The 15833-nt window shown below is 45.7% G+C and overlaps 8 protein-coding genes across 8 annotated transcripts; 1 reads left to right on the top strand and 7 right to left on the bottom strand.

Moving 5' to 3' along the window:
* Positions 1–101: 101 nt before the first annotated feature.
* On the bottom strand, positions 102–1973 carry M431DRAFT_123214 (hypothetical protein; the record flags this gene model as incomplete). The annotated part of the gene is made up of 2 exons (XM_024912182.1): positions 102–1592; positions 1647–1973. The coding sequence occupies 2 exons, from the start codon at positions 1971–1973 to the stop codon at positions 102–104; spliced, it is 1818 nt and encodes a 605-aa protein (XP_024771151.1).
* A 531-nt stretch (positions 1974–2504) lies between these two features.
* M431DRAFT_511536 (hypothetical protein) lies at positions 2505–3394 on the bottom strand. The gene has a single exon (XM_024919674.1). It carries the CDS (start codon positions 3344–3346, stop codon positions 2636–2638), a length of 711 nt encoding a protein of 236 aa, XP_024771150.1. The 5' UTR covers positions 3347–3394; the 3' UTR covers positions 2505–2635.
* Positions 3395–4206: 812 nt separating this feature from the next.
* M431DRAFT_511535 (hypothetical protein) lies at positions 4207–6836 on the bottom strand. The gene is made up of 6 exons (XM_024919673.1): positions 6557–6836; positions 6433–6492; positions 5822–6376; positions 5561–5749; positions 5230–5501; positions 4207–5157 (listed from the first exon to the last, which is right to left on the bottom strand). Exons 1-6 carry the CDS (start codon positions 6682–6684, stop codon positions 4469–4471), a joined length of 1893 nt encoding a protein of 630 aa, XP_024771149.1. The 5' UTR covers positions 6685–6836; the 3' UTR covers positions 4207–4468.
* Positions 6837–7375: 539 nt separating this feature from the next.
* On the bottom strand, positions 7376–8455 carry M431DRAFT_19462 (hypothetical protein; the record flags this gene model as incomplete). The annotated part of the gene is made up of 2 exons (XM_024913246.1): positions 7376–8218; positions 8291–8455. The coding sequence occupies 2 exons, from the start codon at positions 8453–8455 to the stop codon at positions 7514–7516; spliced, it is 870 nt and encodes a 289-aa protein (XP_024771148.1). The 3' UTR covers positions 7376–7513.
* Positions 8456–9150: 695 nt separating this feature from the next.
* M431DRAFT_93344 (hypothetical protein) lies at positions 9151–10807 on the bottom strand (the record flags this gene model as incomplete). The annotated part of the gene is made up of 3 exons (XM_024924469.1): positions 9151–9844; positions 9955–10626; positions 10698–10807. The coding sequence occupies 3 exons, from the start codon at positions 10805–10807 to the stop codon at positions 9151–9153; spliced, it is 1476 nt and encodes a 491-aa protein (XP_024771147.1).
* A 328-nt stretch (positions 10808–11135) lies between these two features.
* M431DRAFT_511533 (hypothetical protein) lies at positions 11136–12036 on the bottom strand. The gene has a single exon (XM_024919672.1). The coding sequence runs from the start codon at positions 11984–11986 to the stop codon at positions 11291–11293; it is 696 nt and encodes a 231-aa protein (XP_024771146.1). The 5' UTR covers positions 11987–12036; the 3' UTR covers positions 11136–11290.
* Positions 12037–13580: 1544 nt separating this feature from the next.
* On the top strand, positions 13581–14588 carry M431DRAFT_511532 (hypothetical protein). Its single transcript, XM_024919671.1, has one exon. It carries the CDS (start codon positions 13725–13727, stop codon positions 14235–14237), a length of 513 nt encoding a protein of 170 aa, XP_024771145.1. The 5' UTR covers positions 13581–13724; the 3' UTR covers positions 14238–14588.
* Positions 14589–15005: 417 nt separating this feature from the next.
* On the bottom strand, positions 15006–15464 carry M431DRAFT_8665 (hypothetical protein; the record flags this gene model as incomplete). The annotated part of the gene is made up of 2 exons (XM_024923706.1): positions 15006–15251; positions 15309–15464. 2 exons carry the CDS (start codon positions 15462–15464, stop codon positions 15006–15008), a joined length of 402 nt encoding a protein of 133 aa, XP_024771144.1.
* Between the last annotated feature and the right edge of the window lie 369 nt (positions 15465–15833).

Here is a 15833-nt window from a genome sequence, read left to right as displayed (position 1 = left end):
TACAAAACATCGCCAATTATAAAGAGTTATAAATATTCTAAAATCTGAAGAACTCTTGTAAAATATTTTCCGCCTGTGAAAGTCACAAATGGCGATGCGACTCATGTTGCAGCAAATTTGCTCCTTCGTCTCAACGTCGCTCCGTAGAAATAGAGAACGAATATTCCAATCACACCTCCACAACTCAAGCCAGCCAACAAACTCACTCCTTTGCCGACACCAAGATTTATAAACAAGGGGCGTGAAAAATGAATTGCCCCGCATCCTATGCTGCTGCGCACAAAATCATTTGCGGCAAACAAACTGGCGCTGTACATCGGATAGCTAATTGCGATATAGATGAAAACGACTTGAAATATGATGAATATGCCAATCACGAATATCGTAATACCGATAGTGGGAACAATCCAGGGGATTTTCGGACTGGAATTTCCCGTCCAACCAAAAACAAAAAGGCCAATCGGGACAAGAAAGCTCGCGGGAAGGCCACAAATAAGTCGCCGCTCCGGCTCACCAAGGCCCTGCGTTTTAATCTCGGGCTCAAAGACGAATCTGAGGTATGCAACGTAGCAAATAATAGAGATGCAGACACCAACAGTGATGGATAGGAATATTAGACCGATTTCGCCAGCGTTCATGCCATAACCATTTGTTGGAGACGCACGGCCTGGGAGGCCTGTCCCGTATACAAATGGAAAGACTTCGAAGAATGAATAAAAGATTCCATACATGAGACCGATATATAAGCTGGTGAAAAGTACGGAAGGGTCAAATAAATTGATTTGCAGAGGCCTCCAGAGACTTTGCACGACAACTTCATGAACAGTGAGTTTGGCTTGGTCAATTTCTGATTGAGACTGTAAGTTGTTCTTCCCGGTGAGCCTGCGGAGACGCTGGGCGCGCCGCAGAAGAATGGTCGGCGTGGATGTCTCTGGCAGGAAAAAAAACAGGAGAACAAAGACAGGGCTAGCAAGCCAAAGAATTATCCATAATGACCAATGCCAATTCTCGGCTGGAACAGAAAAGCCAGACAATATTGGTCCAATAGCTGGGCCAGCAGTTGCAAACGCAGCCCAGCCAGTGAGCGCGTATGGCAGCTTGACGAGGTTGTAAATGTCACCGAAAGATGCTCCACCAGTCGCTAAACAAGGAGAGCCAAAGAACCCTTGTAGAAAGCGCAAGACAATTAGTGCAGGAAAGTTGTTGACGACCGCAGTTCCAGCGGAAATGGCAATGAAGATGCCAAAGGTAATAATATACGGCGGATTGCGTCCAATGGCTGGAATCTCGGAGAGGGGTGAAAAGACTAAAGGTCCGATGCCATAGCCAAGAACATAGAGAGAAAGTCCCATTGAAGCAACTTCTGGTTCTACACCAAATTGAGCTTCGATAAAGGGCTGAGATGGCGTTATGATGGCAGATCCGATATAGACAGCAAGAGTGTAAAGATATATCTGGAGAACCACAAAGAACTTCTTTTTGGATGACCAATTTTGGGGATTTTCTGGATCATCCGTCGAATACCAGTCAACCAAGGTGATTCCAGTTTCTGTTTTCTTGGGATGAATTGCAGTAGGATGCGACCTCACGTTCTCCTGGAGTGTTGCTGCTGTATATGCCTCTTGCAGACTGGCTAACGTCCCGACCCGAGACAGTTGGGGTCGAGAAACAATTTTGGAAAGACTTTCGTCATCAAGGTCGCTTCCCTCTGACGATTGTGTAGAGGTATCTACAGATGGTGGTGCAACTGAATGGCTCCGTCCATGATTCCTGAGGTCCTCCTCGGACTGATTGGCGGCCTCAAGGCCATGTGATTCTGTGATTTCTGTGGTCTCTGGCTCTGCCGTACCAGCATTCATATACAAGTGTGGACAATGAAACGATGATAGCTCCTCAGGGTATTTGAGATAGTTCCGCTTGGTTGTCCATCTAATTATTGCACCAAACGTCGTACCACGAAAGAGGGCAGCCATGGCGTAGAGTAGTTGAATTGCAAGTTCTATGGTTAGCCAATTGGTGCCGTTAATGGGTTTCGAAGGAAACCCTTTTATAACCTTTTGAACTGCAAAGGCTGCCGGGCCACCGAGGCGCCACCAGCTGCCTGCAACTGGCTACTAGGTAGTTTAGAGTTTACTTTAATTTCGTGCTCTCAGATCGGGCGGCAGTCAAAATCCCAGCGTTGGCTAGCGCTAGATAGACATGCATATGGGCCTATCATGTCTGAAAAGTATGTCATCCCACAAGCCTACTAGTTAAGCCTGAAGATAGCGTCATAAAACACAAGCGCTGTTTTTTTATAAACTTATTGTCATCCAATGTGTTGGCAGTTGTATCCGAAATGTGGGTTGGAATGGAATCCTTAGCACGGACTAAACTTCTACGTGAGACGGTAATAAGCGTAACACTTATCTACATTTGCACAAAAGCAAGCACACAGGCAGGAGGTGGCGGAAGGGGTAGTGAGTGCCTTTAAGGAGCGAGCATCAATAAATACAGATGGTGCCCTTGTTCATACTGAGATGGTGCATAAAGCTGTAAATAAAATGTGGAGAGAATATGGACTCTATCTGTATGCTTATTCCGTACCGTACATGTGCCTAGTAAATATCTATGCACCCTGTCTCACACACATTGTCTAATGGTAAGAGTAGACATGCGTGGAGATTTGCTGTCCATTCGCATCATACCTCTTTGGAATGACGTTAAGTACGCCATTAATATCCCTTGGCTCGTAATCGAGGAGCATGGCTGCCTGGACAAGAACATCCAGGCCATAATTCTCCTTTAGCCAGTGTGCAAACATGTCCATACCCGCGATAGCGCCAGATCCCGTCCAGATATTGCCATCAACAACCCACTTCGTATCTCTCGTCCATTTAACATTGGGGAACTTCTTTTTCGCATATTCAAATTCGACATTGTTGACTGTCGCATTCTTTCCGTCAAGGACGCCTGTCTCCGCTGCCACAGAAGCGCCGGTGCAATTGGTAAAGAGCAACTTCCCTGCAGCGACATGGCGACGGATAAACTCGGAGAATTTGGGATGCAGTTCGAAAGTGAGTGGGTTTGGCCCACCCATTAACAAAATGTCCAGCTCAGGACACTCGTCAACAGTTGTCGTAGGCACAATGCTCATGGAGCTAGTCAGGAGTACTGGGTCGCGAGTAACGCCAATATGATGAAAGTCGAATTGGGGAGCCCCATCAATAACAGCTTTGTCAACAGGACCCAAGAGTTGCAGGCCGTCGAGGAATTCTTTGGCGAGGGAGCCGAGAAGGTCGGTTGGACCAACCACGTCAACGACTTGATAGTCGTAAGCGAGAATACCAAATTGAATGCGAGCCATTTTTTAGCTTTGTGTCTTTAAATGGAAGTCAAAGAGATGAGGTGATGGTTCATGCCGGGTGAACTATGTGAATTGAAGGTACTTCTTTGGGAAATATATACAGCTGCGCTTCGACTTTGTCGGGGGAAAATGCTGCACTTTTTCGCTTGAATCCGAATACTTTCGGCTTTGAATGTTCAATTGGGCTTAGCAATGCGCCAAGAGGAATTGAATGATACATTCTGTTTGTTCATATGATGATATTGAATCCTTTTGTGCCGTGTCGGAAATCCGCTGGTTACACCGTTTAATCCAGCCCCTTGCGGAATTGAGCAATAGAACCTGTAGCCAGTAAGCCTTGTTCTAACTAACAGGAAATTCCTATAGGTTGGTGAGAAGAAGCTGGTTCATTTAATATTATGAAAAGACCGTATTAGCATTGGAATGTATCTCGAGGAAAAAAGCAATGTAAATGATAAAAAATTATACGAATGTCGAATGTTGTAACCACCCAAGGCCAAAACTGCTGGCTTCTTGGTTGGCAAGCAAGTTTACAGAATCGTGTTGGCGAGTTACAGAATGTGGAGCTTAACCAGAACTAGTTGTCCCGTTGTTACAGCCTGCACCACCAACCGCATCAGAAGTCTCCGTCTATCCGACTGCCATCGGCTCTTACACATAGGAGAAGCGGGGTTGAGCCGCTTCAGTCCGCATTCCGGCAGGGGACGCGTTCCTTCGGGGCTTGGCCGGGGTACATCTCCCTGACATCTAACAGTTACTTTAATACAGGTGGCATGTTTTGTTGGACAGTAGCAGAGATCTAGCGAATACAATGTGTGCACAAAAAGAAAAGGTTACGGAGAGGACGGCTTGACGGACCAGTGCTGCAAGCGAAGTACCTGTTAGTCAACAGTTGGAACCCACTCGCTGGGAAGTATAAATTGGGGAAACCAAACCATTTCATCAGCTTGATTTCCTTCATTAAGGGCAGTACATATCCGATGGGGAGACTTTATATAGATACAGGTGTAAAAGCTACTATCAGCCGATAAACATGCCAGAAGAAAACTCGAAGCAGGCACGGGATCTCGAATAGTATTTCGATGCCTGCCATGATGCGCTGATGACAAAAACAGAGTCAGTCTACCACTCTGGCAGCGCATCGCCATTAGCCCACCCCGCCGTCGTTGCCCAGAGATCCCGGAGTATCATGTCGTCGTCGGCACTCAGCGAAGTTGCTATATCTCCTGGTAGTGTCGCGGTAGAGATTTCCGTGTCAATTACTGACTGCCAAAGCTTCAACTGCTCATCCATGCTTCCGTCGAGCATGGGGCATCCTAGGCTTAACTTTTGAGACGCCATTTGCTGCCCATGTTCCAGGATGGAAAGCCTTTGGACATACTTATCTTTGACAATTCTCATGATAGTCCGCATTGCGGAGAGGACGTCAACCCTTGGTTTCGCACTTGGTATGGGATCCGAGTCTTTGCATAGTCGTTCCAGAATTTCTTCAAATCGTAAACGAGAGCGCACCCAGGAGGTGTCGAAATCGGGGCATTCAGGTATCGCGAGTGACAACCGTATACCGAGAATTACACCGGAGATAAATCTGCACCAATCGGCGGTGGAGAACTTGGTCATAGTTGCTTCATCAAGGCTTAGAATATAGCCAAGCAGCTTTTGTATGTTATCTACGCTGGAATACAGCTGGGATGCTTCTGGGGGTAGCGGCGGACGCCCTTTGATCAAGTGTAGAGAAAGACGTGGTAATCTAAGCAGAACGCCATCCTGCAGGCACAAGTGAACGAACAGATTTTGCATATAGATTACGGCTTTTAGAGTATCAGTTTCGGAAAATGACCCGTAAGTGGGATATTGGAATGGTTGGAGACGTTAATACATACGTGTAGCGGCAATCCGCGGCGGTATGAGGGACTCTATGTCCCGAAGCTGTGCTTCAAGGCCCAGTAATACCAGTCGGCTCTGCTGATGCGTGTGGCCTTTATCATCATTGATGGCGCGAAGGGCTTCGGTAGCCGTGCTGGATAGTCGAACAAGATATGCCAGCACGACATCGTTCTCAGCATTACTGCCCTCGAGAATCCTGCAGCAGCTTTCTGTCCAACTCGTAAAGACTGGGGGCTTGTTGCCACGAGCCTGCCACTCTGCGGGAATTCTGAAGTCCAATTAGAGAAGACATAGTGATGTGTGAGAAAGTAAAAGCCTGTAACTCACGTAGAGGCAAGATAGAAATAGCCTAGGTATGCGCGGATTTTATTCAGCTGTTGGGCCGTTGCTAGTGCGTTGGGGTAGACCAGATCGACAGGTGTCTCTTGGTCTAATTCCAATTCGTGAATAACCTCAGCCGCCATGCGAATGTAACGGAAGGGCTGTTTGTTTCTTGGACGGAGATGAAATGGGTACCTGATGCCATTGTGTCAATATTCATCCCATCGGGTGTCCGGCTGCAGAACGAAACCGTAATAATATGCATACCAGGCGCAGTAGATAAGGATACCCTGAAGAATCTCCACCGTTCTATCTCCACAGGCAACGAACTTCAAGCCCAGGATTTTCCTGAATTCTTCATCATATAGGCTATTGCCCTGTATGGTTCGCGACCCAGACGCTGCAGCAAGAATCGCCAGCAACACAAAGGGCTGTGTTGACGCAAGAGAGGAAACTGAAACGTCGGGGTCTAATACAATGCAAGGGAAATGACACAACATGGAGTGAAACGACGTCAAAAGAGATTCGGCAGAGGCAAGATTAAAGGACGGTTTGGCGTGAAGATCTGAAGTATGGTCGGCGGTATCTGTAGAAGATGTTGGAGTTGAGTCGATGCTATACATGGTGGCGTTGCTCTCGGAGAACCCAGACCCAGTGTCAGGAGCGATGAGGCTGTCAAAGAAGTCGGCGTGAGCGTCTTGGAGAGACTTGAAGTTCTCTTCCACCTCCACCTTTAATGGTATTGCGAAGTCAATGCTGAAGCTCTTGGACGACCCGGCAGCAGGCTGAGAAACTGCCTTGGGATCCAAGTTTTGATCCGCACTAGAAATTGGTTAGCTGCGTTTTGGAAGCTAATGAGATGTCACAACTTGACTCACATCATCCGCCGAGCCCTAGGCTTCGTCCTCACAATACATTCTCGTTTTGAGGCTAGACATCTGAGCGAAGACTTATCAGCGCCATGCCTTCATTGCGCAATAACGGTTTCCAGAGGGCAAATACTTGCGGCAGACACCGGGCTTCTCACTAGGCCGGCATCGGATTTTGTTATCTCGACAAGCTTCACACGCGGCCAAGATTCTCTTCCTGGGGAAGGCGTCGCCACTGCCTTCAGGCTCGGCATCGGCCATGGTGATAGCGTACTGAGAGATACCAATGGCAGTCCAGATAATCGATATCGTTTAAGCAACAGCTGAAAGGGTCATAGGTTAGATGAATAGTGCAGAGCCTATTCCGTGGATGCCAGGAACAACATGATAGGATGGAGCACGCTTTGACGTCAGGCGGTAACACGGGGAATATTCTCACCCTCCCGCTCTAAAAGTTCGGAAGTTTCCAAGTAGCACCGCGTAAGGTGGGGTTATGAGTCTCCTGTAAAATTAGGCCGAAACTGTGGTGCTTAACTATCAGCTCCTTACAGGCATAATCATACAGTACGAGTTTGTATATGCAGAGCCCCGCCAAACAAGGGACGCGGGCGGGGAAGAAGTTCGCGGAACAGGGAAGTGCATCAAGGAGAAAACAAAGTGGGTGCTGAGCACTCCCTAGATAGAATATCGATCAGAGACTTGTTGGAGACAGCTGTTCTCAAAGCAAATATAGGGCATCGGGTCTGTATAGAAGATTGGTTGAGATGAGCGGGCGCGCCAATGACCTCTCTTCAACTCTCTCCCTTCTAGGTACGGCTAGACTCGGATATCGCAGTCAACTGCTGGTCTAAGATAAATGGTAAAACAACATTTTCAGTCTACATATTAGCAAAACCTAAGCGGATATCCTTTACTAATATTTCCGGTCTCTCAAAAGCTCCAAAATGTTTGCCTTTGTCCACCGTGTGAAAGTGAATCATGTTTGGGTAACCCTTCTCAGACCACTTTTTAGGGTGCTTGAATATATCCTTCTCAAACACAAGTATCGCAACCGGCATTTCAACAGGTCCAAAGTCAAAGTTTAAAGTGTCTATCCTCCCAAAATACTCTTGATATGGAACCAGCACTTCGTGAAAACCAATGAACGCTGATAGTCCAACATCTCATCAAGTGTAAGCGCATCTACTGGATCACCGGAGTTATCAGTCCAGTCTTGGTATTTGTCGTAGATCCACATCGCTTGGCCCACTGATGAGTCGGAGAGAAGATACGCAATCGTCTGTGGCCTTGTACTCGAGATCCATTTCCATCCACTCATCTCGTTCTGCGTAATGTGGAATGCTTCCAATGCTCTGCTCTCTTCATCTGTCGGATTCTCAAGCGTTTTGGGGATGGCTAAAAGGAGATTAAGGTGAATGGCCACAAGGCCCTTAGGTCGCATTTGCGCCATCAATGTCGTTATTGCGGCTCCGTAATCACCACCTTGCGCAAACCATTTCTCATAGCCGAGGCGTTGTTCCATTAATGTAACGAGGGCCTTAGCTGTATGCTCCATATTCCATCCAATTTCTTTCGGTTGCTCTGTAAAACCCCAGCCAGGTAAACTGGGGATAATGACATGGAAAGCTTCGCCAGAGCGACCACCATTCGAAGCTGGATCAATGAGTAACGGGATGCATTTCAGAAACTCAACAAACGACCCCGGCCAGCCATGTGTGAGAAGAATTGCCTTTGCATTAGGCTCTTTTGGCCGAATGTGGAAAAAGTGAATGCTCAAATTGTCAATCTTTGTTGTCTATTGGGGATACTGGTTGACTTCTTGTTCAAATCGCCGCCAGTCATATTCATCTTTCCAGTAGCTCGCCACCTTCTGAGCCATGCTCAAAGGTGTACCCTGGAATGATCCATCGGTCACCTCTTTGTCTGCCCATCTCGTTTGAGCAATGCGCTGCTTCAAATCATCAATGTCTCCCTGTGGGATATGGAGAGTGAACGATTCCACCGCCGCGCTATCGTTTGTTTGGTCGTCCATTGCCGCGACTATTATTGCTTGTCGAATTTGGTGGCGCTTTAAATCTTTCATCCGCGGGCTTTAGGCTGGTTTATATCTTTCTCTACTCTCCTACTAAGACATTTCCACTAATTCACTACTTTCAACATCATTTCCAGTTATCTATCTCCTCATGCATCGGCCGATGCATTAGCTCGTTTTTAAAGTGAGTTCTGAACAACCATGTCAGCTTAGAGAAGCATATCATAGGGTTCTTGGAAGCATTCTTGCCGATAGGACAAATATTGTGGTTTAGTAATAATAAATCGCACTAACATGACAGGGTACCGGCGGCTGCATGATTTAGCAGAAGATGCTACTACTTCGTCAATTTGTCAGCAAGTCTCTGCTCGAGGACATCTGGTAACTGTAAATGATAATTATTTGTAAAGAAGAAAAGCGGAATGATTTGCCGTTCTATCCAGTGGAAGCTGTATTAAAGCTACCGATTTTATTGTTTTGCCTGACAGCCAAATTCGAGAAGAGATTGACGCTTTCTGTTGCGGCACTACAAGGTATTACTTCATATTGATCTTATCTACTTAGACAATTGAGCATCATTTGGGACCATGTTAATTCTGGTGTAGGTACCAAAACTATCCTCCTGTCCTGCACAGAGATTTGGTGTTTGGTACTCTGGACTCATTTTTTGCATTCACGGCATTCAGCATCTTTCTCTAATGTGCTGGTAACGGCGCTGTCTCCCTTATTCCGTAAATACCATTCTGGATACTTTTCAACAGGCCCGCTGTACAGTCAGATTTAACTAACTGGTAAGTGATGTTCCTCGAGACTAACTTACCTCCTATGGTCCATCTTCTGAAAAAGTTTTCCATTGTGAATAGCATATCCTCCATACCATCACGAGGCGTATAATTGTGAGAAACATCAATAGCTGCGTGAACACCTCGCAATTGGCAGAACATTCCAATAAATGAAACACGGGATACATCGATGCCTCTAATGGCATGGAAAGAGATTTTCGCAGTATCCCATATCATTTGACAAGAAGTTTGTAGTGCCAAGTTATCCAATGGGCTAAGCATAAAACTTTGTTGTTTTGCATGACTTTGCCGAAGGACAATGAGAGAACATATAGCTAGAGAAATAATGTCGCAAAGATACATGGAATGACTGTCTTTCGATGCCATCAGCGCGGTCACCAATGCTTGTATAGCATGGTCTACAGAGTTATAACTTTCGTCAACTTCATATCCATGATGTGAACAATAAACGTGGTGCAGAACCCGACCAGTTGCTAAGGCAATTTGAGCCATAGTATAAAGTTGTTGAGAGGGAGAGACACCAAACGATGCGGCCTCTCCAATAAAATGCCGTCGAATATAACGCTCAATTCCTTTGCTAAAAGGACTGTTTGGGTTGCATAGCGAAGGAATTGAGTTATCTGTACTCGATAGCATTATTATCCTATAGCAAGTGAGAAAGATTGGCCTTTGAATTCTTCAGGAAAGAGTCCCCACCGATCTAGGATAAGAAGCGACACTCTAGTCTGTAATGGAATATCGGTCTCAGGTGTATAAGAGTCTGATAATGCCACCATAGTAAGGGCAGAACTGAGTGTAAGTTGTGCTTTGTATACCATCCCCTGGCTACACTCGTATAGCGCAATTAGAGCCTGAATTTCGACCAATCGCGCATCCGTCTTCTCGTTTAAAGAAATCAGAGCCACGGTTAACTTCTTTGAAGCACTGTATAGCTTTTTGGGGCCTGCGGAAGTTCCGAGTTCGCAACGTTGGAGAAGGTCAAATAGTAACAATGTTAGAACGAGTAGAGGTGTTGTTGCATCTATTGCGGGAAGTTCTTGAAGCGTCTGAGCGTTCTTCCGCAGCCGTTCAATATCGATAACGGGAAACCAGCGGTGGATAGAAGTGGAAAATCTGTCTATAAGGCCGGATAATTCTATCCCGCTTTCTTGTAGAATATCGTTTGTCAGTTGTGTAAAATAATCCAAATTTTTGTCAAAATTTGTTGCCCAGTTCGAAATTAATTGCACGAATTCCTGCTCTCCGCGAGAAGATAGATCAAAAAAGCCATGGCATTCGGAAATAACCAATGGCTCGCTTCTAAGCACATCTTGCTGTGGAGCATGGGAACTGCTAGAAGAGAGGCTGTAGTCGCAGTGTCTCAGCTTTCTATGTTCAATTAAATGAGATCATTGTACTGCGAAACTGTATAATAAATAAGAAAGTATGAGGAAGCTCACAGAGTACATCGAGAGCATCTAGGAAGAGCCCGGTTGCATCGTTGCTTATGAAGCCGGCACCTAGAGCAGACATTCGCTGCGACGCTAACTACGTAAATGCCAGGAGCCATACCATTTGAAGACATGGAGAGGGAAATTAAAATTGGCAAAAGAGTATTCCACTATTGTTGTTGTGCTGATGCCACGTGGTTGAAGCATAACTTTGCCAAAGGTTCAAGAAGCGCTGTGAGCAATCGCGTTCCCCCTCCACGCGCCGTGAGACCAACCGGCCCGTGTGTCCGGCTGATTAGTTATTAGACTACTCAGTACCAGCTGCCTACCTAGAGCAATATTACAAAGCATTTTCATCAACCCTACAGCGCGAAAGCCTAAGCTTTGTAGGTGGAATTGCAAGCTTATTACATGCGAATAGACGTGTTATGGGGATAAACGCAAAGGGCGTGTTGTGCTGTCATTCTGAATATAAAGGGATACTTCATAAGAGCTGCCTAATTATATCATAGGATATGTGTGACAAAGATCTTTAAAGATTCACTGCTGTATTATATAAGAACTTCATTCAAAAGCATCGAAACTGTGTCTCCATAACCGCTTCACAACTGCAATCCCAATATATCTTTGAGCTCAACCACATCAACAAACTTTGGGAGTACCTTTGACATCAGGAACTTGTGGATTTCTGGATCATCGTCGACGATACCCTCTTCGACACAAATAATGTGATAATCCAAGTCCGCGCCCGCTCTTGCTGACCCTAAGATACTCCCCATAGTTGTCAGTCCTACCAAGACAACATGCCGAATACCACGTGCACGTAGATACGATTGCAGATCAGATGTACCAAAGCAGCTTGGTTGCAACTTTCCCAAGACAATCTCGTCCTTTCCGCCCCAGCCGCCAGGTGGTACAATCTCATCTGGAATACCATAGTATGGATGATGAGGATCAGAGGGTGCGTTTGCGAAATAACCAGCATCCTCGAGTTGTTTCACCCATTTACTGAGCTTGTTGTAAGGCGATACAAAGGAATTTGAGTTGATGTTGAACGGCAGAGTGTGATGAACAATGAGAGGCACGCCTTCGTAAGGTGCACCTCGTATTGCGGTGTCTTGATTGGATCGACGCTGCGATATTTCATCTCGGAAGAATCCAAGGAGGGTTTTGATGTTGTCAAGATACTGTTTCTGAATTTCAGGCGAAAAACGCTTCAGAATCTGTGTCTGCACATCTGAAAGAAGGAGAGCCGTGTGTGCAAGGTCCACCGGAATGAAGAAAGGCGATGATGACATGGTTACTTCGCTTGAGAGCCGATGTTGTATGTATTTCTGCCGAATTTGATGCTTTTTTATTCTCTTTGATTAATTTGAAAGAAAGGATAGTTGCGTAGAGGGCGATTTATATAGCAATCGGCTGTCTTATAGACAAAAGTGTGTAACTCTTTCTCAGCAGGGAATACCCCGAATTCCCCGAATTCAGCGTGTCACTAGGGGTGACATGTTCAACGCAGCATAATCCCGGGCCTATTAGGCGCTTACAGCGGTATTCCTCTGTCAACCCACTGATACCGTGCTCTCTGCCAGAATGCTCTCTTTCTTTCTAAAGCTGCATAGAAAGAAAGAGTCAGTATGAACACACGTTCGTCCCTACGGGACACTTGCTAGGTGATGAAGCCTGCATGGCGACTTGGAATAAGCCGGCCGTTAGCGTCGTAACATTGCTCTGTATTACAACTACACTGGCAAACACGAGACGGAACTACAATGAGTGTTTGATGTATGCTGACACGCAAAATGCAACACTGCGATTTTGAAGCAAGATCCCTTGAAATTTTTTTTCTTTGACAGAGAATGCATACAGTTGTACTTAGGAAGACAAATGTTGCTGGTGATAAATGTGAACCACCTACATCCATCTTGCGCAAGTATGTAAGACACGTGCCTGTAAGATGAGTATTGCCACCCGCATTCACACTATTTATGCTAACACTGTTTTACTGAACTATATCTCGTGATGGATATCGGATTACAGTTAGAGTATTCTACCTAACGTAGCATTTACATGACGTAATCCAGAGACATTGAACACAGTAGCGGCTTCGAGCTCGGCTGATTGAATCAATTAGAGCGGTTTATCATCGCCGTGACTGGGCCAACTTCTGATCAACAATTCGAGAATTAATCACCTAGCCTGATCCATTTTCTAAAGTAGCTATAATGGTTCTCTTACCAAAGCTGATTTACGTTTAATGGGACATCACGTCCCGCCATAGTACAGCCCGTGGAAGGGTTACAAGCATCGTGGCGTACTACCGACAAGAAATCAGAGCCCATCGAAAATTTGCGACCATAGCTCGGGTACTCCGTAGCTTCAGTAGAATTATCTCAGAAAGCGGGTTAGATGACTTTGTGCGCTATGGGGGATGGCACGTTATATCGAGCCTATTCAAATTGATAGACACGGTTATGTGCTACTGGAAGTGCACGGGCATTGAACAAGGCGAACTTTATCTGATAAAATCTGGGGTCTGAAGAAGCCATAAAGGAGATACACTGGAAATGAGATAAAGCCCATGTCTCTACAGTTGGTGCGACTTGGTGGAGGAATATGAATTGAGTTGACTTTGAGAAGATGGCTGTGCCTGTGGAGAAGCTGAACAGATTGAGTTTTTGGTTTCATCAAACATACCTGCCTTTACTCTTTGCAGATAGATGGCGTCGAGAGGTGTCACTGGCTCGCCCAGCTGAAGTTTGAACCATGACGTGTGTACAATAGGCTGGGTGGCTTGAACTCTAAGTGCGAGGTTACTACCGGCCGGAAGACTGTCATATGCTACATAAAGGCATTGGGGGGCTGTCTTCCAGTTTCTGGTATCGAATTCTACAACACGATACTCGCTTTTGTTACTCCCATATCAGCCCGCCTTATTTTTTTTCCATCTCCAGTACAGTTCTCGACTCAGTCACTACGATGTTCGGCCGTCGGCGAAGACCAGTTCTCGGCGCCGCCGTACTCGTCGGCGCATCCAGGATGGCTGCTAGACGTGAAGTACAGAGGCAGGCCATGATGGATTCTCAGCGTGAGATGGATATACAGCGTGAAGTTGATATGCGGAGGCTCCAAGAGGCGGAGATGGAACAGCGAACACAGCGCGCTGTCGACGAAGCGATGAAAAAGGCGGCTGCGGAAAACGCAGTTCCTCAACAGGATGCCGCTGTGATGGTGTCGCCGCCTCCCCAGCAAATCTACCATACCCCATCACCAATGCCAATGCAAATGCAATCGCCGCCCGGACAGCCCTACGCACTGGCACCAAACATGGTGCCTGGCATTCCGCCGGAGCAGATGGCTCGAGTCCCGTCTCCGCAGCCGCCAGCATACTCCTCAGAGTATCTACCACAAGATAGGCCGAAGAGTGCGCAGGGCATCGGCTCTGCCGCACCAGCTACAGAGTCAAATGTTCGATATTGTACAGAATGTGGCTTCGGTTGCCAAATTGGAGATAAATTCTGTAGTCGATGCGGCGCAAAGCAGGCCACTTAGGCTCAGGTTAACGCGACCGGCTTTTTATTCGTTATTCATTTGCTTCGGAGTATGAATGAGACTTTGATCACGGCGATTGTTATTTAAACAAGGGAGGTGGATTGACTATTAGTAGCAGCAATGCTATGTCTTGAGCTATTTGAATTGGACTTTAATGTATGTTTCTTGATGAATATGCAGCTTCAAAACGAATGACTTCTCATTGACATAGAGAGAAATACCGGACTCCAACAAAATGGTAGTCAATCTTCGTTCATTCGGTTGGTTGCATGGTTGTGTTGATCATATTTCCGTTCTAAGCAATGTATTTTGCATAAATTTGCTGCGTATTACAATATATTTCCGCTCCGCAAATCGGAATTAAGGATTGGGGTCACATTCAAAGTCGTTCGTTTTGTCCATTTTCGAGTAAGCACCTGTCTGTTTCGCCGCGACCGAAGCGAATCCTAAGATTGTAGCACATATTACGAGCGAAGAATGCCCAGTTGGAGTCCAATTTGCCTATCAAGTTTCTAGCCTTCTATTACATCGGGTTATACCCATTTATTCCCGTTGCTTCCGTTTACTTATGTCCTTTGTTGCAAGAGATCTAAAGTTTCGACTAATTTTCACAACATGTATCAAGCTCCTTCATTGAGCATTGGAAAAAGTGTCATCTATATGATTACTATTCCTCGAAGACAAATTATATGCTCGAACTCCGCTAGTAACGTATTGCGGAGTTATATTGCGGGAAGAAAGCAGGTCCCAACAAATTATTTCCGTTTATCAGTCCACCCTTTTCCCATCGCGAACTCCAAAGTACTCTTTGCCAATAACCATGCGACGATCATCTTCTGTGAAATTCTTCTCATCAGGATGTAACTTTGCTGGCAAGTCTGGATCTGCAAAAGTTGCTTCTAAAGCATCCATATCCGGAAAGATGGTAGTAACAACAGCATCGCAATCAATGCTTTCGACAGCATTGTTAAAAAGAGCTTGAATCTTTTCTTTGTTCTTGCGAGTTATAAATTGCTATTGGCTTTTTTAATTGCCCATCCCATCAACAAAAGACATCCTAGAGCTGCTTACCACGGAATACTGGAGAACATTGTGTCGAACAAGAATCTCAGCTACCATAGGGATATGGATTTTGGTGTAGTGTTGCTCAAATTCCTCATCTGTCATGCCATGTTTCTTTGTACCCAAGAATGTCGCCTTAATACCTGTTTCAAAATTCGAAGTCATCTTGTAGGAGAGAGTAGGGTTTGTGGCATCCACCCTGTAGTTTCACTGACTTCTAAAATGCAATGGGAATGTGTGGAATATAAACTTGAGAAACCGTGTGGGCGTAGTCTGGCTGTCTTGAGATGTCCTTTGCACATTCTTATAATGAGTGCAGAGAGTAAACCTTTTAGCAACGTAAAGATACGTCATCTTATTATATTGATATTAACGGAGATAGCCATTTCCGATGCAATACAACGGAGACGCGGAGTACATAGGTCGTATCCAACGGCCTCTACTTGCGGATTATGATAGCTGTGATCATAGGTACGACTAGGTTGACATGGGATCTATTCAATTACTAATATCCAGACATATAAATGTCATTAG

Source organism: Trichoderma harzianum (genome assembly GCF_003025095.1).
Source record: "Trichoderma harzianum CBS 226.95 unplaced genomic scaffold M431scaffold_12, whole genome shotgun sequence".
In the NCBI taxonomy this organism is placed as follows: Eukaryota; Fungi; Ascomycota; class Sordariomycetes; order Hypocreales; family Hypocreaceae; genus Trichoderma; species Trichoderma harzianum.
The sequence above is the reverse complement of the archived record's forward strand: the minus strand, read 5'-3'. Positions and strand labels throughout refer to the sequence as shown.

What these genes read in the sequence shown, in the direction of transcription:
- M431DRAFT_511536 (XM_024919674.1), bottom strand. Translation starts at nt 3,346, where the DNA reads ATGGCTCGCATTCAATTTGGTATTCTCGCTTACGACTATCAAGTCGTT.
- M431DRAFT_511535 (XM_024919673.1), bottom strand. Translation starts at nt 6,684, where the DNA reads ATGGCCGATGCCGAGCCTGAAGGCAGTGGCGACGCCTTCCCCAGGAAG. An exon ending in ATCCTTATCTACTGCGCCTG is followed by an intron (nt 5,750 to 5,821) that starts GTATGCATATTA and finishes CAATGGCATCAG; the next exon opens with GTACCCATTTCATCTCCGTC. An exon ending in TATTTCTATCTTGCCTCTAC is followed by an intron (nt 5,502 to 5,560) that starts GTGAGTTACAGG and finishes ATTGGACTTCAG; the next exon opens with AATTCCCGCAGAGTGGCAGG.
- M431DRAFT_511533 (XM_024919672.1), bottom strand. Translation starts at nt 11,986, where the DNA reads ATGTCATCATCGCCTTTCTTCATTCCGGTGGACCTTGCACACACGGCT.
- M431DRAFT_511532 (XM_024919671.1), top strand. Translation starts at nt 13,725, where the DNA reads ATGGCTGCTAGACGTGAAGTACAGAGGCAGGCCATGATGGATTCTCAG.